The sequence below is a fragment of the Rhopalosiphum maidis genome, chromosome 1 (genome assembly GCF_003676215.2).
Source record: "Rhopalosiphum maidis isolate BTI-1 chromosome 1, ASM367621v3, whole genome shotgun sequence".
Taxonomy (NCBI): Eukaryota; Metazoa; Arthropoda; class Insecta; order Hemiptera; family Aphididae; genus Rhopalosiphum; species Rhopalosiphum maidis.
Genome location: NC_040877.1, coordinates 42,073,956 through 42,095,710, shown reverse-complemented (window position 1 = coordinate 42,095,710; position 21,755 = coordinate 42,073,956). Strand labels below are relative to the sequence as shown.

Here is a 21,755-nt window from a genome sequence, read left to right as displayed (position 1 = left end):
AATTACTTAGATTTTTTTTCATTAGTATCATAACCTTACTTGAATTTTATTCTACGATTAAACTGAATTTAATATTTTTAAAATCTCAAAAAAACATAATATACAGGATAATTTACTTAACACGTTTACCCTTTTTGTTGCAATGCAACTTTTTTTTATAATGCAATTTTAAAAGTCTGATTTTTGGAAATTTTAAATATATTTAAATATTATACTTTAACTTTTTGAAATTATTTATATTACTTATAGACTGTACTGTGGAGAAACAAAACTTCTGTTTTCAAATGAGAATCCCCTTTTCTACTTAAAATTAATTAAAGGATAATTTATCTGAAAATTTCGACGTATTGATAAACATTTGAATCAAAATTCAAACGTGTACCTAGCTTTTCCAGTTACTTGATTATAGATTAGGAATTTATGAAAGTTATGGTTAATTAAGTAATTCAGTAATTTATATTAATCTACTTTATAATTTATAAGAATGAATCAAGAATAATAAATACTAGATTCAATATTACATATTATTATATTTATATTTTTTTTAAATTATATTTAAGAATTATTATTCTTAATATAAATATTTTAGTAACCGTAAAACCACTCATTCAAATTTTAAATTAGGTACATCAAAATTTAAAAAAAAAACGATCCAGTAAATAATTTAAGTAAAAAGGGAGGATGTAATTTTAAACACAAAGGTTTGTATCACCAAAAGAGACATTCTTTGAGTAGTATAAACATCTCAAGAATTTAAAAATATGGCCTTAAAATAAGCGCATTTAAAAATTTCAAAAAGATAAATTCGAATAAATTAATTGTTATATGAAAAATGGTGTTGATCATGTTTGGTAAATCACTTTGTATACTGAAAACGACTTTTAATAAAGTCTATGGGTATATTAAAATATATAAATTTTTTTATTAGTTTGATCACTTTTATAATTTGATTTATGAAGTATTATTGGTAATATATATATATAATGGATACTATTAAATATTAATACAATATTATAATATAATTTATTTGATTTTTGCTTATTCTGGCATAAAATATTTTATAGCATATTGTTATACAAAATCACCCACTCGAGACATAATTTTAAAACAATACTTAAACATTTTACGCATTATTATACCAAATTGTTTAAAAGACTTTTCCCTCGCGCATTTCGCATAGTTTCCAAGTAAATTACGTATTTTTACTGCGTTACGCAACGAAATACTATAATAATATTAAATAATAATAATACATAGTCAATATGCATATAGTTTTAGTTCGGGACGGTGTACGCATGTAAGATATTGACCTATATATTTATTTTTTGTGTTGTCCGTACCTATTATCTAACATTTTTTTTTCAACACACGTATTTATAATAACACACGACGAACAAAAAAATACAATTGTAACGATATATAGCTAAGATGACGTGGACTGATGCCAGGAAATATAATCGGTCATCGACAAAAAAAAAAGTTAGTACGCTTTTGACGTACTAGAAACACTAATCACAGATACGTTATGATTATTATTTAGTTTTACTTTTTAAAGGCATATCAATAGCTTATTATTCGCCGTACACTATACACGCTACGGCTATTATTGACGAAAGAGTCGACCCGAACCACCGACATAGTATAGAATAGTTTTCTCCTCTCGTTTTGGACCATATCATATACGTATATGCATATACACATTACACACGCGGCATACAAGCGCGCACGGCGTGCATACAAATACACGCGTACATATGTATATATGTGTGCACACAGTCACCTTCTTTGACCCTTAATTTTGGGGGGAAAAATCGAAGAATATAAGTTATTCGATTCAATACATAAATGTATATGTAGATAGAAATGGACAGGAGGGGAGAGAGAGAGACGGAAAATCAGTGAGAGGAGGTTAGTGAGGTGCGCTGGAGTGATGGCGGGGATGAGGGAAACGACCCAGAAAGAGAGGGTCGCATTTTCATCGTCGTCGTCGTCGTCGTCGTCGTCGTCGTTGTGTATTTGGGCGACTTTCTATTCATAAATTCGTTGGTCGATCCCGTGTTAAATACAATTTGCGTCGTCGGTGATTTTGTACCACCGAAATACGTGAAAATAAAAACACAGCGTTTTGTGTTCTATACATTCCAATAATATTTTATTCGTGTCGCTGGCTGTGCAACCCCGTTGAATATAAAATGTTTCAAAACACAATAAAAAAAAAACGTCGACGAACCATGTAATACTGCGTTGAACGTCGAGGTAAAAAAAAGTGCCATATTGTTGAGGGTATTAATTTTTATTCACCAGAAATAAATTAAAATATTCCTGGATGTGGTACGTCGTATACTCGTGTAGTCGTGTGCCTTTAAGTGCAGTCACGTCTCGCGTTTTGGGACAGGTATTTCCATAAAACAATGCATGGTTCGCATATAATATACGGACCTATCCCAGAAACATGCAAAATTGAATCGTTTTCCAGTCACATAAAAATATTCCTCGCTTAGAGCTAGAGATCGACTGCTATTATAATGCCTTGTTCATTTTATTCATATTTTATTCATGTTATTATTGTTTATAATATGTGAAACTACGACTTCGGAAACCCTTGAATAAAATTATTTGATTTATTTTTCATAATTATTAATTTTTTAATTTCATATCCATTGACATTATATACATAATACAAATTTACTGATTAAATATTATTTTTCGTCCGAAAATATATGTTTTACTTTATATAATATTACCCACGTACAGCGCCGGATAGGCAAGATATCGGCCTACCGAACTGAAATAAATGTATTGATAATCTGTTTTGATATAATATATGTATCACTAGAGGGCTCTGATTCCTACTCGCTTCATCCATCAGCCGTTTTGAAAAATAATATAAACATTTTATAAACTTATGAACTATTAACATATTTTGTTAACATTTCCAAAAAACATAGCACAAAAAATATTGAAACTTTATATTATACCACCAATATTTTAATGATCAGGCTCGTCTGTTTGTTCTTTCTTTAGGTTATTCTTGTTTCTTTGATTTCTCGTTTTGATACTCTTTACAATTCATTTATTCTCTTCTTTCAGATTATTATATTCTAAGAGTTTTTATTTTGACAAACATATTGACCTATAAGTAAAAATTGTCAGATAATTGTCCAAATATCAAAACCTATCTAATTTTTATAATTGTTATGATTACGTAAATTATAATTTATAATAATAAATTTTGAACACAGAGTAAACACTATACACCCTTTTTAGTATAAAGCTTACAAGCGATAACATTTTTTGAAAATGTTAATGTACCTTTAAATCAAAATTTGGACGAGTAATTTCTGAGTTATTAAAATATAAAAATATATATTCTACAGCTAATAATCATTATTAATGGTTTAATTTTAGACAAATATATTAATATGTAGTCAAATATTTATAATTAATACTTTGACAGTTTTTACAAAATCTAATATGTTAATACATTAATTTACATAACAATTATTAAGATTAAATAAACCTCGAGAACCTTTGATTATTGGCTGACAATTTTTATTTATAAATTAACATTTTCGTTAAAATAAAATAATAAAAATAGTAAAAATACAGTTATATCAAAAGAGAGAATAAATTAAAATGTGAATTATATTAAAATAAATTATTTATACATTTCTTTTACAAGTATATTATATTTTAGTGTTTGTTTATTGGTTATCTCGGCTCGCCCTTAATGACAAATAGAGAAACTGGGAACACTGTTTTCATTTCTGATAGTTGTCTGTCCGCATTCAACGAGGAAATTGGGTCGGATATTTATTGCAAGTATAGTAGATGGTTCTCTCTTATACAAAAAAAAGTTTGTATCACTACAGAAAACTCCTTAAATGACATGACAAATCTAAGTAATTTAAAATATAGTCTTATGTATACATACAAATTTCAAAATCAAAATAAACGGATAATTTGTATATTATCTTATTTTGGGGGCGCAGTTTCCCGATTTTGTATGGAATGAATAAGTCTAGACTCTAGTAAATGGGTTGTGTAAATTTGAATAGGTACTATTATTAATTACACTACCTATATTACTATACTACTATATTATATTAAGTGTATACGTAGCTATATGATTAACCTTTAAGTAATAAAATAATAATTAAATAAGAACAGAATGTAAAATATCAAATAATATCACAGCAAAACAATTACAAATTAAAAGCACGCGGTTGATAAATGCATTAAGACCATATAATATACATTTATTTATTAATTAAATATGAATCTGGTTGAAGTTGACGAATAAAGAATGGATTTCTAAAGAAATATTTTAGCGAAAATATTTAAACACTTCACCATGATGGTAGGTAAGTAGACACTTCAGTGAATGGTACCTCGACAAAGTCATCGAACATATTAAATTTATTAAACTAGTCACTTTATAGATGAATAATAATATATCATCTAGACACAGTTATTAAACGTTAACATATTTTTTATTAATATGAAAATGTTCAATAATATAATACTAATTATATAAAATATAATGATATTCTCAAATCACTTTTAAAACTAAGTGAATAAAAATACATTATTTTTTTTTTTTTTACATCGGAGATATATAATTTTATTTATTTTATTCTTTTGGTTATATTTCAATTAAAGCATCAAGATAAAGCGTCCAGTTGAATGGTTCACAAAACGCGACTGAGAAAAACTAACGCACATTGCCTACATATTATTATATTCCACGGAATTTAGGCATATCAACTTTTTAATCTTTTTTCAATTTAAAAAACTTTGTTTGTCTTGCAAAAATATATAATCACTTTTAAAGATCGATAATAAGCTCATATAATAATATAATCTTATAACGTATATAAGAATATAAATTTTATTTTATTTTCTGTTATTAGGTAATACACGATTATAATACCAACTGGCAACTATGTAGTGCATAAGATGATACAACATCAAATAAAATTACGTTTACCTGAATAGTTATATTATTTAAATATTATGTACCTAATAATTTCTATAACTGATATCTACCTACTACAAAACACGTTTAATAATCACACATTGCTAAAATTATTCAACATATTATTTTAATATTTATTGCACGATCTGACAAAATCGTCCCATTTTATATGCACATTTTTTGTGCATATAAAATTTTTTTCAACTGTTTATTATCCTTGTAAATAATGGCACAATGTTGTAAAATGTAAAATATGATGCACAATCGTTAAAATTATCAACCTAAACAGTGGTACTTAACATTATGTATGTAACGTACTTTTTTATTTAGAATGTATATTCAATATTTGTATTTTGAATGCTATAAAAAATAGTAAAATATAATATAAAACTATAAGGATGAAGTGGATTTGCTGATGAGTTCTGAGAATAATAAAGGTCAAGTTTGGTAGTCAATCATAATGTATTATTATCCACTTGTATTACAGCTATATTTTATTTCTTGGCAATCAGCAATAATTAAAAATTCGCTCATGTAAGCGAAACCATTTTTCTCCGAAAGCATTTGAAAAAATTCTTCATTTATTTTCTTTCACCGTTCATACACCAAAAAAAGGTAATTTCACATTCCTTCTAAATTATATTTTTTATCAAAACAATATCTAATTTCCTTCAATAATAAAAGTATACACCTCTAATTAATAAAATAGTTATGATAATATAAATATCGTTGAACTTTTTAGAATTTGATTACCTACGTTAATATCATATTTTTACCTAAGAGTGTTGTCACTGATTTAAGTATTAAATATAATTACGCCTATATTTAATATGTATATCCAGTAAATAATATGCACAGATCATTTTTATATTAAATAGTATTTATATAATCATAATGACTTTGACCATTTTATTATATTAAAAGTCAATATAAAATGTAAATTATTAAAAAATATTAATATTAATATATTAATATTGAATAATATTAGTAGAGGACATACATTTTTTTTTTTTTTTTGAATAAGTAAAATTAATATTATATTTTAAACAAGAGTATTGTTATTCTGATAATAAGTACTTTAAAAAAAACATAATTAAAAATATTATCAAAGCAATACCCATAACCTTTTTTGATATATTTTAATTAATGCATCTTATACATCAGTAGATATATGAATAGTTAATTAAGCGTAGTTTGTTAAGAAATTTTATATAATAACTACCTCCTAACGGATAACTCTAGAAAATCTTTATTTTTCTCATTGACTTTACCCGACAAAAAATATACTAACAAATTATAATAATTAGGTACTACTTCAAATTAAATAATACAGTTTAATGAAATAAATTAATATATGGTTAGTATTAAAAAATTGTATTCAATTATAATTTTACAAACATAAATTAATATATTATTTATTATTATACTATATACTGCAATAATAAATATAATGATGTACTTTTAGATACCTAGCGAAATGTATTTATTTCTCAATAATTTGTGTTTTCTATTTATCTTTGTTTATATCTGTCGTCAGCTTTATAGGCAATAAAAATGATTACATTTTCAATTATGTGTGAGTTTTTGGTAGTAAATTAGATCAAGTTAAGTTATTACTTGGGAGCAGATGGGGAAGGTGGTCAAAATTGAAAAAGTTCTCTAAAATTTTTTTTTTTATAAATATGAACAAAAAATTATTTGCTTGGTAAAAATTTTTCAAAATTAAAATCCAGATTCCTTATAAGTTATTCTTATATAATATATATATATTTAAGAACATTAAAAATGTATAGCCACAATTTTCTCATCGTCATTTAAGTTTGAATTTTTACAAAACTCATCAAAATCACAGTAATTTATAAACTACAATTATTTTAAAGAAAAAAATCTATAAAATCTTCAATTGTTATAACTTAAGTTAGATAATTTATTAAAATATTCTTCAAAAGTTTTGATACTAAAACTAACAAATTTAAAAATATATAATTATTAATTAATAAAAAAATAATATTATATAAATAAAATAAGAATAATATAATATATTTTTAAAATACATTATTATTTTTTATAACTATTTTAATTTAAAATTTGGATAAAACTACATATTTAAACTATGAATAATGATGTTTATTATTTTGTCATGATTTAAAAAACATTATTAGCAGGGAATTAAAGTTTTAATATGTATTATGAATTTTATTTAACACAGTGATGTTTTCAAAATATGTAGACTAATGATAAGACATTACCCATTTATACCTTAAATTTTTTCACACTGTTTTTACTGTGGAATTGACTCAAAAGTAAAAAACAAGAATAAAATATAGTATAAATGCATATTATTAAAATAACTAAATATTAATAATATCACAAATACAATGTTTTCAGCAAAAATTAAATAAACCTACTGTAATACTTATAATAAAATTAATAATTTAATATCAAAATTAAAAACATATAATTAAATGTATTTAATGTGTAAGCTGACAACCTTATTCGCTCAGAATCGTTTTTTCCATACAATGAAATGAATTCAAATTTATCACATCTATTACAGTGAACCACTCGAAAACTGCTTTACGCCAAAGAGGTAACCACTTACCTTCCCTTTTTTTAATTGTGTAAGAAATAATTAATAATTATTATTCAAATTATATCTAATCAATAATTTATTTTTAAAATTTTTTTTTTTTAAGAAAGCAATCACTGTTTTCTGGTTAAAATAAAAACCTGATTTTACACTCTTTACTAAACTGTATTTATTATAATTGAGTACATTTTAAATTCTTTAAATTATGTGGAGAAAAAAAAGAATTTTGGACAAATGAGGCACCTAACTATCTTCTTTCGAGATGAAAATATCTATGATCGAGTTTCTATATCAATTATTTCAGTATTACAGCATTTATATAATTGATTTGATTTTCAGATTTCTAATTGGAAGAAAAGGACCATCCAAATGATAGTTATTTTATAACGCAACATATAAAATTATAGTTGTTAGGTACATAAATCATTACAAACATAAATAGGTAAGTTCCGTTAAACACGTGAGTCCAAACATGACGTTTTATAACCCCAAAATCATTTCAGGGTCGTGATCAATAAGCTTCCGTCATGACTTATTATCTTCAACCTCATTTTTCAAGACAGTTAAATAAATCTGAAATTCAAAATTAGATTTTTTCGTTGTAATTATTGTACGTTATATACAGTTGAAAACGTATTTGTTAGCGTATCAATGAAACCATAGATTATATTATGTTAAATTTAAAATAAGCATAATTTCATCGTTATCGACAGTGAATATAATACATTTAAATATGTAATATTAAATATTAATATGTATATATAATAAAAATAATAGTATCATATGATTAAAACTTAGCAAAAACTATTACGAACGTCGTTACCGATTTTTAATTATAACCATACTACATTATTTTACTTAGCTAATCGTCATGATGAAATGTTTTATTTAAAGTAAAAATATCCTATTTCAAAGCATAAAACAACAAATGTATCATTTTATTTATAAATAGCAATATCAACATAGTTTTTGGATTAATAATAATGCTACTTTTTCACTCATTATAATTAAATATTTATATTAATGATATTCCTTAGAAATGTACGACGATAATTTATTAATAACCTATTAATTGTATATTTAAAATATAATAAATTTTATTATTTAATTAAGTTTTTTTTTATTTCAGTTATTTTGTATTTTTTTTTTTTTTTTACTTTTATTAACATTGTTATGTAAGCACTTTAAAAATGTTTTTTTTTTAACTGTTTTGATTATTATAATGATACTGCTGGATATTGAACTGAACCCAACCAGTTACATGCTATGCTTTTCGGTAGGGTTTTTGCAACTTAGCCTTATGTTATATATATATATATATACATGATGTACTATTTTCTATTGCAAAATAAAGACATTATTATTATTATTATTATTATTATTATTGCCTATTATAATATTATGATAATTCTGTCCACCTGCGTCTTTCATCAATATTCAAACACCGTTAATATTTAATGCACGAATTGACCTTCATATCAATAACAATAACACATTTTATTAATTTCCATTTTGAATATTAAAGCATTATATTATTTTTAACAAAAGTATAAATTTACGGAATCACGATATAATATATGTATAAAATATACTGAAAATTAAAGGCTTTTCAAAAATTCAAAACGTACAATACAATTTAAGTTTAGGTACCTATATATAAAACGATTCTTATAATAGCAAAAACTCATTATTTCGAAGAATAATAATATTCTAAAAAAATTCATGAAATTTATTATTTAAATACATTTATACAACAGTAACATGACATTTTAGATACATAATAGAAATACGTGACTATGAAAACAAAAGATGTTGAAAATGCACAAAGTACAAATGAACTAAAATATTCACGGCGTACATATCCAGTAAAGAATTTATAAAAGAAATAAAAGCCGAATGAAATTGTTTACGGTAATACGGTTGACGAGAGTTATGATAAAAAATTGTAACCGCATTTGACCTTAACGCGGCCACTTGGGAGAGGTTGTTGTACTTTGGTGTGACTATAATAATATGTCATATCGTACACCACATTATTATATTTTAGCTTAAATTATTTCCAAAGTGTCAAATATATTAAATTCTTCGTTTGTATATTTATTTATGAGCTTAGCATGCATATGCATTATGCACCATTTATTTATAGTGCCCCGCCATGCTTGTAGCCGTCAACAACCTTTTTCTAACACATTTTTATAAAAATTATTACTGTATCGGATAACCATTCATTTATCTACTACACAAAAATATATTATTATTTATTAAAATTAATTTTTAATCTTTTTTTTTTAATTATATAAAAGTACAATAATTATAAGTTAATTATATATTATGATAATTTAGTAAATGAAGTTTTTAAGCACATTCAAATTTAAATGTATACACAGTATTGCTGAAAGAAAATAAACAATTCTAATGATTAAATTTAAAAACAATACGCATATTTCTTATTAATCACATAAAACAAATAAATTAAAAGTAAATGTACAAAATACTAATATTTTGAGTACTTGTCAGAACGATAAGTCCAAGACTAATGGCACTAGCCAATATTGTATTATTTTAAATTTGAAAACAATGATAAATCATTGGATTCGCAAAGCATTTCCGGATCCCGGTTTACCTAAAAATGGTCAAGATAAAAACGGAAATATCGTAAATTTCTACGATTTTTCGTTTACCATTTCAAAATAAAGAAAAAAATGAATTCTAAAGCTAGTACAATCTGTGTTGAATTTCCGATTTATATAGATTTATAGGACTGTAATATGTAAATCTTGCAAAATGTTTACCACATGAAAAAGCATAGAGAAGCTATAATATAAATATGGACTATATTAAAGTATGCAATTATAAAAAGTGATTGTTAAAATACTAAAAAAAAATAAAAATCAACTAGAGTATTAATAACCAAAATACAATTTTAAAAAACAGTTACTTACTACAGAACTAGTAATTAAATATTTTAATATAATATTTAGTTACTTATTAAATTCTCTCAATACTTAATATTACATTTTTTTTCTTAATAATCATTAATTTTAAGACAGACAGAGTACATCACTATTAAATACAAGCAACACTAATTTTTAAAAAAATTGTACATGTATTAGAGATCACATAAGTATAGAACATAGGTACTATATCTTACAGGTCTATACTACATCAATTAATAATTACTATTAATTGCTGATTTAAATTAAATAAAGATCGTTTTCTATGTTTTTGTCTAAGTGTCTTATTATTTTTGAATTTAACTATAACTAAGGTAATCTGTATTTCTTACTGTAAATTGTAAACCAAAGGATTAAAATCACATATATTGCATTTCTATGACAGAGTTCTGATGATTTATTGAAGATTACCATGAACTAATTCTTTGGAAAAAAAAAAACTTAAAATTGTAAATGTTTAAAAAATAGATCATAATATATATAATACTCCTCTTGATATTATAAGCTAATTATTAGGATTATACGTAACTTTTTTCTAACTCATCGAGTTCTTTATGCACATACTTAATATTAAATTATTTAATTTTATAAGAAAATATGACTAGACAAGACTATGTTTTTTTGTATTTTTTTTTTTTTTTTTTGTACTTATAAGATACATATTTGCAAATATACATGTAATTGTCTGAAATTGTAGAACCCTCAACCCATCAGTATTGGTTATGGTACAATAAAATACCATGTATTAATTACTAAATAGGCTCAGAATTAATCACACAAAGTTTTTACATAGAGATGTACTAAAATGGCAAAGACTGAATACCCACGGCTCTTATGCCAGTCATATTATGTAATGTGCAAACGACAGAAACAATTAATTGTTGTCCACTGTCCTAATTTTACTGAAACCTGAAATAAATTATACATATTCGGAAAACTATATAAAGTGACCGTTTTAAAATACTAATAAGTTAATTTCTCATTCAAAAAATAACTTAATGAATAAATAATAATTTAATATAAGCTAATAACCTTGTAGTTAACGCTCAAAAATAAAATATTATTAATTAATATTAATTATAATTACGTCGACAACTATTTCACAGATCAATGCTTATGTTAACTATTCTAATGAGCTACAAAGTAAATAATTAAATGTCTATATTCCCATTATTATTTTATAATACATTTTCGATAATACCCTCCCCAACATTGTAATATTCAAAATATTTTTAAAAAATATTTAGCATGTATAACAGTTTTAATTTTTGTATTTTGAATACTTTTAATTCAAGCGTGAAATAAAAAAACTAAGTTGAGTTGCTGTAGAAATGTGCCAATAACATATACCATTATACCACTACATACCGAAAATATTTTATTTCCAAAATGTTTCCATCACCAATATTTGACACCTAATTAGCACACAATTTTGCTCATAATTTCTCCAACCACAAAAATTAATTTTCAATATTGATCATATCCTAAATATTTGGAAATAATAATAATTGAATAAAGTTTAATTTTACGCCTAAACCAGAAGTATGCAAATCGCTTAAATAAATAATATAGATTAATTTCATACTAAATAATTATCTTAACCTGAGGTTAAGTTTGGTTAGGTTATGAGCAACCAGTAAACATAGTATTGGCTCTTACCCTCACACCGTTATACATCTTCATACCAGTTATACTATGGTACGTCAAATATTAATTTTTTTTTAAGTTAATAATATCTTGTTATAAAATATAATATTATAAATAATTATTACAAAATATAAAATGTGACTTTTTATCTGCGAAAATTAATTCAATCCATTATATTTACTAATAGAACAAAAGTTATTAATAACGCTTTAAATATATATTATCCTATATTACAATATAATATAATATCCTTAGAAATATAGGCTGACTAGACAAACTCCGATCAGAAATGTATTTTGTTTCTAGAGATGTAATGATTTATTTTTAATTCAAATTTAATATATCCATTATAGTTACCAGCAAGATCGTTATGTATACTTTTTAATTGCTTTAATTTTTATGAAAATAAATATTTTATTTATTTGAAATTTCAATATAACTGTTGACATTTTTTTTAAATACCCATTATAAAATTTAGTATAAATGCTCTTTTTTGGTTAACTTTGGTGAACAATAAAATACATTTGTGTAACAATACTTTTACTATTATTTATTGGTATTCTGTAAATATGTATATTTGAATTATTATTATTTGAATTACGTAACTAAATCTTAAACAAAAAACTTTTCTCTCAGCAATTATATCCTTGATTCATTTGCAGGAAAATAAAAATGTTTTACAAGACTATATTTGTGTTTAATAATTTTGATAAATGAGTACTAATATTTTGTGGTACGAAAGTTCATATGTTGTTTTTTTTGCATATACTTTCAAAATATTTTTGATCAATAATCGGTATATTTTCAAGCAGTCAAGCAATTAGCTATTAATACATCAATTTATTAATACCTTACTTCATTTAATTATATAAATACCAAGGAAGTTACTTTGCGGTTCACTATATAGAAGGTGCCTAATGCACACGAGGTACAATAGTGGTACAATAGTACTACTATAGTAGATATGTAACAATTAAATTCAATGATAAATCAGTGAATACGAAAAACGGTCGGTCGAATGTCATTTGAAATGCGTCCCATTTGGTTAAAAATAAGCGATTTACGTCCCAATTGTAGTTTACTACCAGGCGAATAGCGTCTCTATATCGTTAATTCGGAATATTAGTGTTACCCAGAAAACCTCACAAAAAGGTTGATCACATAATAGTCTCCCAAAAATATAATTTTTAGTTAGATATATCATTACAGTATTTGTTTTTGACAATCATTTATGTAATTATATAATATTATATACTTGAAATCGTCTACTGTAATGTAATATATCAGCTTAATAAATACTCTATGAACGAATATTTTAATTAGTTTGTCTTCAATAAATAGAGTTGGTATCAAATCATTCTTAAAACATTCTTCACATTACCTGGATTTAATAAAGGCAGCCCAAAAAAATAATTTAAAAATTTGTCATTTTCAGAATGATATTGTTGGAAAACTTTTTTCAAACAAAGTATATATTTTTCTCTACCAACATTGACCTAAATGAAAACGGCATCCCATAATTTAAGCCTAAGGTAATACAAGTTGTGCAGCAGCATGTATGGTGAATTCAAAATCTATGTGAACGTATTTTGATGAAAACAAAAAATCATTTATACTAGAATTATTGTTTAAATAATTGTACAAAAGTTACAGTATGCCTATTCGTTAGAAAATAATAAAAGAAGTACATAATTATCATTTTGAAGTCCGTGAATTGTAAAAAATTACATCAAAAATGTTGGAAATGATTTAAAGTTACCAAATAAATTTTTTGTACATTGCATAATACCTCTACTTTTAATATCATTGAAAATCCAATAACTATTCTATTAGGTTTATCATTCACAGGTAGAAAATCATCTTGCTTATTAGTTATTAGTTTTATTTCATTTTCATACACACATAAAAAGTCATGTGGTTCAAAAATACTATTAGGTAGTTTCGGGTGAACAAATGTACGTGCATACTAATATTTCTTCCAATTAATACTACGTCGCTAGTTGTTATTGATTTTAAATCATTATTTTTTAATTTAGCATGTAAAAATATTGATGGTAATAACGAAATATTTTCAGTAGCTTTTCTTTTAAGAGTATAGCTAATTATTTTTTTGTCGTTTTAAAAGTTCATCTTCTAGTTTTTGTTTTAATGAATGTGCTCTTTAAGTAGATCTATTATCTCAAAATTGTTTTTGCATTTAAAATAAAACTGACTTGATTTTGAACAACAGCTCCAATGTAGTACAATGCATAATTTTTTTTAAATCTATGGAATCGAAAATTAAAACCGTCAATTATAATTATTTTTTTATTATTCATAAAAATTAATTTCATTTTATAAATTCATTTTGGAACAAAATCAAGTTGTATTATGAATCACCTGTACACTACACTTAAAATAACGAGTTATAATAACGACTGAAAAAGTAAATCATATATGATAATATAATCTAGGGTAGAATACATTTATACGTATATTAGGTACTAAACTGATTAATCAAATCATGGGAACGGCGTATAATATTCCGCCAATATTGATAAAAATACTGGAGATGCATCTCATCTAGCAATAAAATACAACCTGAACGCAATTAACCTACCAGTGAAATAAAATGGAACGCTCATTTTATACTGCTAATTAGTATAGTACAGTTAGTTGAACTAATTTCTAAAAAAAAATCACATGTACATACATGGGTTTATTATTATACAATGATTATAACTTAGAAGTATAATAATTAATATAATTGCATATAATATTACTAGCTGCTATTCAATTTTAAGTCAATATTAACTTACTGAGTAAAGAGATTCATGGTATAAATAGCTTAAAATATATTAATCTAAACATTTTGAAAATTTAATTGTGTATAATAAATAATAATATACGTAATATAAACATTATTAATAGTGATAAGTTACAAGTCTTTGCAAATAATAATATAATATTAATAACTAATTGGTCGTCGTACGTTTAAATATGAATATCCAATGTCATCATAATTTCAACTTCAGACCCTCATAAAAATTAATGTGAATTTACGCTGATGATTTTAATAATGACGACTTCTATGGTGTTGAATTAAATATTCAAACTTTTTAGCAGAGCAAAACACTTTTTAAACAATTAAAGAAAACATTTTTAAAAGTCTAAAAATTACTCAAAAAGAGTTAAAATATTTTGTAAATTATAATTTATTATATGTGAAAATGTATAATTATTATTTATATACCTAATGAACATTTCAAGAATCTACGTTTTTTTTTTTTTTTTTGGAATTACAAAAATAAAAACAAAATATTTATCATCGCTCCTTTCAAAATTTAGAACTAGAGGTTTCGTCTTTTAGACTGAACTAATTAAATTAAAAATGTATGTTAATACGTTGACTTTGGAATCGTAAACGCTGGAATTAATAGAACGAATGTGTAAAACTTATTAATTTATTTATTTCTATTAATTTTATATGGATTATAAGATATAAAATACAATTTTAAATGTATCTGAAGTCTTATTTAGAGACGATCAAGGGTAGGGGGTAATTACCCCCAAGTAGTACTTTATTAAATGTATATAAGTAGTTGCGTTTAAAATAAATATTATAGTTAAATACCTATACATTATAATATTATTAATATTTAACCCTTTTAAGGCAAAAAATTAGATCTAATTAAATTATTAAATCCAATTTTTTGAAAAAATCGATTTTGTCTTTTTAGTATATCTTAAAAACGAATAACAGTAGATTTTTGAAATTTTCACCAAATGTTTAAATTAGTATTTTTTTATATTTACAATAACATTTTCAAAATATTTCTACACTTTTTGAGCTCTTTAAAAGTATGGAAACTTTTTTTTTATAATTATTGATTAAAAAATATTGGCTAGGAAGAAATGCTTAAAAATTTAATACAATACTCTTCATAAATTGTTAATTTTTCAATTAAAAATATCGAAAATGTACAATCACAATATTTTTTTTAAGCGTTTAAAGTTAGAATCTCAAAAATGTACAAAAAATTTTGTTGTTAAAATTCATATAGAAAATGTTGTTTTTCTACCTAAAATTTGAAAAATCAAAATAGTTTTTTATAAGTGTACAAAAAAAAATCTACCTGAAACCCAAATTAATTTTTTATGAGCATTTGAATTTCAAATTTTTACAACATTAAAAACATGAATATGAAATATGAATTCACTGGTAAAATAATTATTCCTCCATAAAATTTTTTGATATTTTGTTGCATTTAAAAAAAATTGTTCTTATATTAGCATAAAAATACACTTTCATTTGCATTTGAAGTAAGAATTTTGAAGAAATTCGTCTACAACTATTTTGTAGATATAAATGTATAAAAACTTATTATTTTATATCTTAACTTTTAAAAATATAATACAAAATTCCTCATACAGGTACTGAAATTATAAAATCTAAAAAATATAGAACAATTATTTTTAATGACATTTTAAGTTCAAATTTGAACGAAATTACCTATTTAAACAATCAATAACGATGTTAATTATTTTTTATAAATTAAAAATATTATTCATAGGAACTTAAAACTTGTATGTATATTAAATTAATATAAATTTTACTATATACAATGACATTTTTGATTTATTTTTAAATATTACCTAACTATATACTATGAATATATTTTTACTGTTATACGGTATTTACAGAAATATATTATTACATTTTGAGTTAGATAAGTTAATAATAATTAAATACGTATTAACAATAAATGATATAATAATATATAATAAGTGCAATATTTTCGGAAAAATTAAATCAACCAACTATAATTGTTATAGGTACTTAAAGTAAAACAAATAACTTTAGTCTTTAATAGCTTTATCGAAAATGCACCGTTTGACGTCTTTGCTCAAAATCCTTTATGTACAATGATATATCATTGAGTTCAAATTTAACATAGCTATAATAGTGACCTACTCGATATCCAATGTACAGCAGAGCCAAAGCGATAACCGCCTACCTAGCTTTTTTATTAAATTATTTAACAACAACTTTCTCTGAACAAATAGCTTTTATCGTTTTTATGATATTATATTGACATCAAGTAAAACATAATATTTAAAATCTGAATTAAATAAGCCAAATAGGTGCCTATACATGCCTATAACGGTCAAGAAGCCCTTAAAGACAAATATTATATTTCTTTTTATTTAAATATCGTATTTATTTATAAATATATATCATAGCATATGTGTACAATTAATTTTAACTGATAATGTCAAAATAATAATGTAATTATGTTAATCAACTGCAGGTATTCAATCTTTAAATACTTATTAGGAGTTAATTAAAGGGGGGGTTTTTTATATTGTAATATTTGCGTTTATAATGTATCGTAAATAGATACATTTCTTGCTGGAAAACTTTTATTGTTTTATTAATCTTTTATCTTATCGTGCACCGATTATGTAACAATGGATGAACTGAAAAGCGGTCTATGTCCTGAGGGTTGTGAGGCGTTTTGATGATGAAATGTGTTTATTGTAAAAAATTTACATTTATAATTATCAAGAAGAAGGGAATCAGCACCAACGGGTGAAAATTCTGAATACAGCTCTCCCTAAAACACATTGGAATAAAATTTGAAGTACAATTTTTAGATGACAAGCCACTCAATGACTTAGTGTAGCCTTAAATAAATATATAAGAACATTCGAATATCACAAAGTACAATTTTAATTCGGTATAAAGTATGTAGTTTAATATTTATAATGATCAATTATCATAATTTAAATTGCGGAAAACTCATAAGTGTATATATGTTTACACTAATATATTCAAAGATTTAATGTTAATGTATTGAACGATTTTTATAAATTGTAATAATATCAATTTCTGATTATATATTTTGGTTTAATTTGTGTTTTATAGTAATTTGTAATAGATACAAAATGATTTGATCATTTCATATAATTATACTTAACCTGTAGTACCTGATAGCAATTTAGTAGTTTACTCAATAAATTCTAAAAATTTTAACAATCAATATTTTTTTGAATACTTTTAACTATGCTTTTAAAGTAAAACACAATAGTACCTACCTATTAGTAGTAAACCAAACTCCGCTCACAATCGTTTTTTCGGCTAGAGACTTACAATAATTTATCAATATCTAATTGATAATAAAATGTAATAGACTGATAGCTTTTAAGTTTTAAACTTAGGCACTTGCACAATGTAGACAGTTATAAATAAATAACCATAAATTGTCAGTTATCGTAACTCATTGTTCATTAAGTTATACGGTGTATCATTATAACACCGAGCAACGAGCTTAATGTACCAAAATCCCGCGGCATTTTTAAATTTTAATTCAGTCCCATATTTATATTATCAAACGATATCACCGAAGATGAAGAATAATAATAACCAGGGATTAAGATGAAATTGTACATTAGTCAATGACTCTGTGGTGTAAGACATGAGTGCACACTACACGGCTGCTGATCTATATCTTGAATCGGGTCCATGATAATAACGTAATCTGTACAAACGATATTCAAACCTCGCATTCAATCAGCTGCTTACAGACAAGTGATAACTGATAACATTTATAACTGATAAATTCGACACAGAATGGAGCACCGCGCACCCATTGTTTTAAACGTACACTGAACATTGAACACAAATAACAGACGACGGTAAAACAAAATATTATATTGAACTTGTCGGTTTTTGTCTTATAGTATTATTTTTTATTTGTGAATTTAAATATAATCACATAATAATTATTAGTTAACATTATACTAGGTATATTGTATTATTTCCATCTGTGGTTATAGGTTTATTTTTGTCAGATTATGAAAATAAAAAATGTTTTATTTACAAGTACCAGATATAAATGTATCCGTAATTGATGTAGAAGATTCGGCTTTATCACGTTTAGGACATTTTGCCACTTATTCCAAATTAAGTGGCAAACAAAAGCACTTGAAGTATTTGAGAAATTCTACGCTCTTGGACTACTCTGGATTTCTGTGCCTTAGGTATGAACTTCATTTTTACTTATTTATATTTATTAAACCTACTGTAAACCTAGACTAAAAATTATGTTGTATGATATCAAGCAACAAAACATTTAATTAATTTACTTACGTCTTTGATTATTTCAACGATTTGATTAAAAAGTATTTATACAATACCTACTACAACTATTATTATAATTTATAATAGTTTATTACTAATTTCTATTCATAAAAATGTGTACAATTTATACTTTTATTATTTTACTATATACCTTTCTATTTATTAGTAGTAAATTTAATTGACAGATAATATGAATACCTAATTGAAATAACAATATTTTTATCTAGACAATACTAATAAATTAAAATTTACAAAAAGTCGGCTATATTATTAAAGTAAATGTTAACTTAATAAACATTTCTTTACATGAATTTGTATGGAGGATTTATTAAAACAAGACTCAAGAATATAAGATGTCTTATCGTGGCTATGCATTAAAAAAATCCTGAATTTATGATTATTATTACTAGTGCTTAAATTATTATGTAGTTACATATAATTCTGTACTTGACTTAGTATACTCTGATTTAATATATTGACATTTTGTCATTAAATCAACTCTGAATACCTGTTGGCTGTTTATTCATAAATATAACTAGAATCAATTTTTTTTTTTTTTGGAGGGACCTAAGGACCATAATTTAATTTATTTAGATTTATAATTACTAAATTGGCTTAAAAATTTATATTAAAAAGGGTTAGTTTTTATTTGAAAAAATAAAGTTAATATTGTCACAGAAAATTCCTTAAATGGTTTAGCAAATCTAAGCAGTTGCCAAATTTGAGAAACAGTTTTGCAGTATACTTACCAATTTTTGGCCATTTTATGGTCCATTGAAGAAAACAGTGCCCTTAAATATGCCTATAGTACTAAATTGTCTTCATTTAGTGTGTTAAACTGAACAACTTAGTTAATCTAGTTTGATTTAAAAAATTAAATTTCAATCATTTTTCATAATAATTTGAATAAATACTGGTATTTTTTCATTTAATATAAATTTGTATACATTGTATTACAGTTTATTGTTAAGTATTTTTTATACTTTAAATAGTTTATAAAAATTATATTTATATCATAGTAAGATATTACTGTAAATATATGTAATATATAATATATTGGTATTTAGTTTTTCATATTATATTAAGATACAAAAGAATATTTACTTGTAAAATTATAATAACTTAATATTTTTTTATGTTAAAGAATTAGCTCCAAAGAATTTTTTACTTAAAGATAATATTATTGATATTTTCAGAACTCATGTAAGTTTAACTGATGACAATACATTAAAGGAGATGGTCATAGAAGGAGAATGTCGTTTAATCACAGAACGTTTAAATTTATTGAAACCAAATTTTTTAAGAAAATACTTAATCAAAATTATAGATGATATTAGACTTTTTAATGCTATGGACGATAATATAGATGTATTACTTAAATTCTGTTTAGAATACAAGGATAAACAGCATGTATCATGCGATGAACATTGTAGTATACATTCTATTGAAGGTTTGTTATTACAAATTTTTATTTAAAATTCTTTCATATTTGACTAATCAAATTTTTTTTTTCAGTTCCTTGGCAAAAATGCCCTACTTTGGTTTCCAATCGAAAAGTGCACCTTAATCAAGGCATTGCCACTGTACCATGTAATCAATGGAACAGTGTATTAGTTGATTTATTTCGTTTAATTTATATCAAATCATTACATAAAATCCGTCGCTCTATGTCTGCTTTGAATAATAACAATTTACAAATTGAATATCTCAAAGAGAAAATAAATGGGTATTACAATTCTAAAATAGCTTTTTGGAAAAATATTGATGAACAAATATCCTTGGAAGAACTCACTTTAAACAAATTATTATTGCCTCCTTGCATGTTGTTGTCATTAAATTCATTATTCACAAATCATCGACTTGCACATGATCCACGTTATCGGTTGACATTATTTTTAAAAGATATAGGCATACCTTTAGAACAGACTTTAATGTTATTTCAACAGGAATATTCCAAGTGTGGAAATCTAATAAGTACATGCACACATTCATGGGATGAACATCACAAACAAATAGAATACAATGTCCGGCATACTTATGGTATGTTGGGATCAAAAAAAAATTATCAAATGACATCTTGTATTTTAATGCAGGTATATTTCATCAATTTTTCGAGATTTTAAACAAGTTCTGATTGTAACAATTTAATTTATTTTAGAAGCAAAATATTCAAGTTTCTGATGAAGGATGCTGTCCATTTGTACATTATAGTGAAGATAAACTAAAAAGTTTCTTAGATGAATTTACATCTATCGATGATGTAGAAATGAATATTTTGAATGATTTAAAGAATAGTGATCAACCTATCCAAGCATGTCATTGGTATGCACATAAGTTGTTTAAAATGTCAGAACCTTTATATCATAATACACCAACACAGTATTTTTTCAATTCAAAAAAAGCCACTAGTTAAATATATTCTTAAGATAGATTATATAATATAATAAGTATACAGTAAATAAA

At 24.1% G+C, this 21,755-nt stretch overlaps 1 protein-coding gene across 1 annotated transcript; it reads left to right on the top strand.

Annotated features, from left to right (window-relative positions):
* The first annotated feature begins 18,776 nt into the window (after nt 1-18,776).
* Nucleotides 18,777-21,737, top strand: LOC113548801 (DNA primase large subunit-like). The gene is made up of 5 exons (XM_026949873.1): nt 18,777-18,847; nt 18,989-19,192; nt 20,489-20,742; nt 20,808-21,385; nt 21,451-21,737. The coding sequence occupies exons 2-5, from the start codon at nt 19,020-19,022 to the stop codon at nt 21,703-21,705; spliced, it is 1,260 nt and encodes a 419-aa protein (XP_026805674.1). The 5' UTR covers nt 18,777-18,847; nt 18,989-19,019; the 3' UTR covers nt 21,706-21,737.
* The last annotated feature ends 18 nt before the right edge of the window (nt 21,738-21,755 follow it).

Bases quoted from the DNA above. Each gene is read 5' to 3' on its own strand.
- LOC113548801 (XM_026949873.1), top strand. From the start codon at position 19,020: ATGTTTTATTTACAAGTACCAGATATAAATGTATCCGTAATTGATGTA. The intron at 19,193-20,488 runs GTATGAACTTCA...TGATATTTTCAG, and splicing joins TCTGGATTTCTGTGCCTTAG to AACTCATGTAAGTTTAACTG. The intron at 21,386-21,450 runs GTATATTTCATC...AATTTATTTTAG, and splicing joins CATCTTGTATTTTAATGCAG to AAGCAAAATATTCAAGTTTC.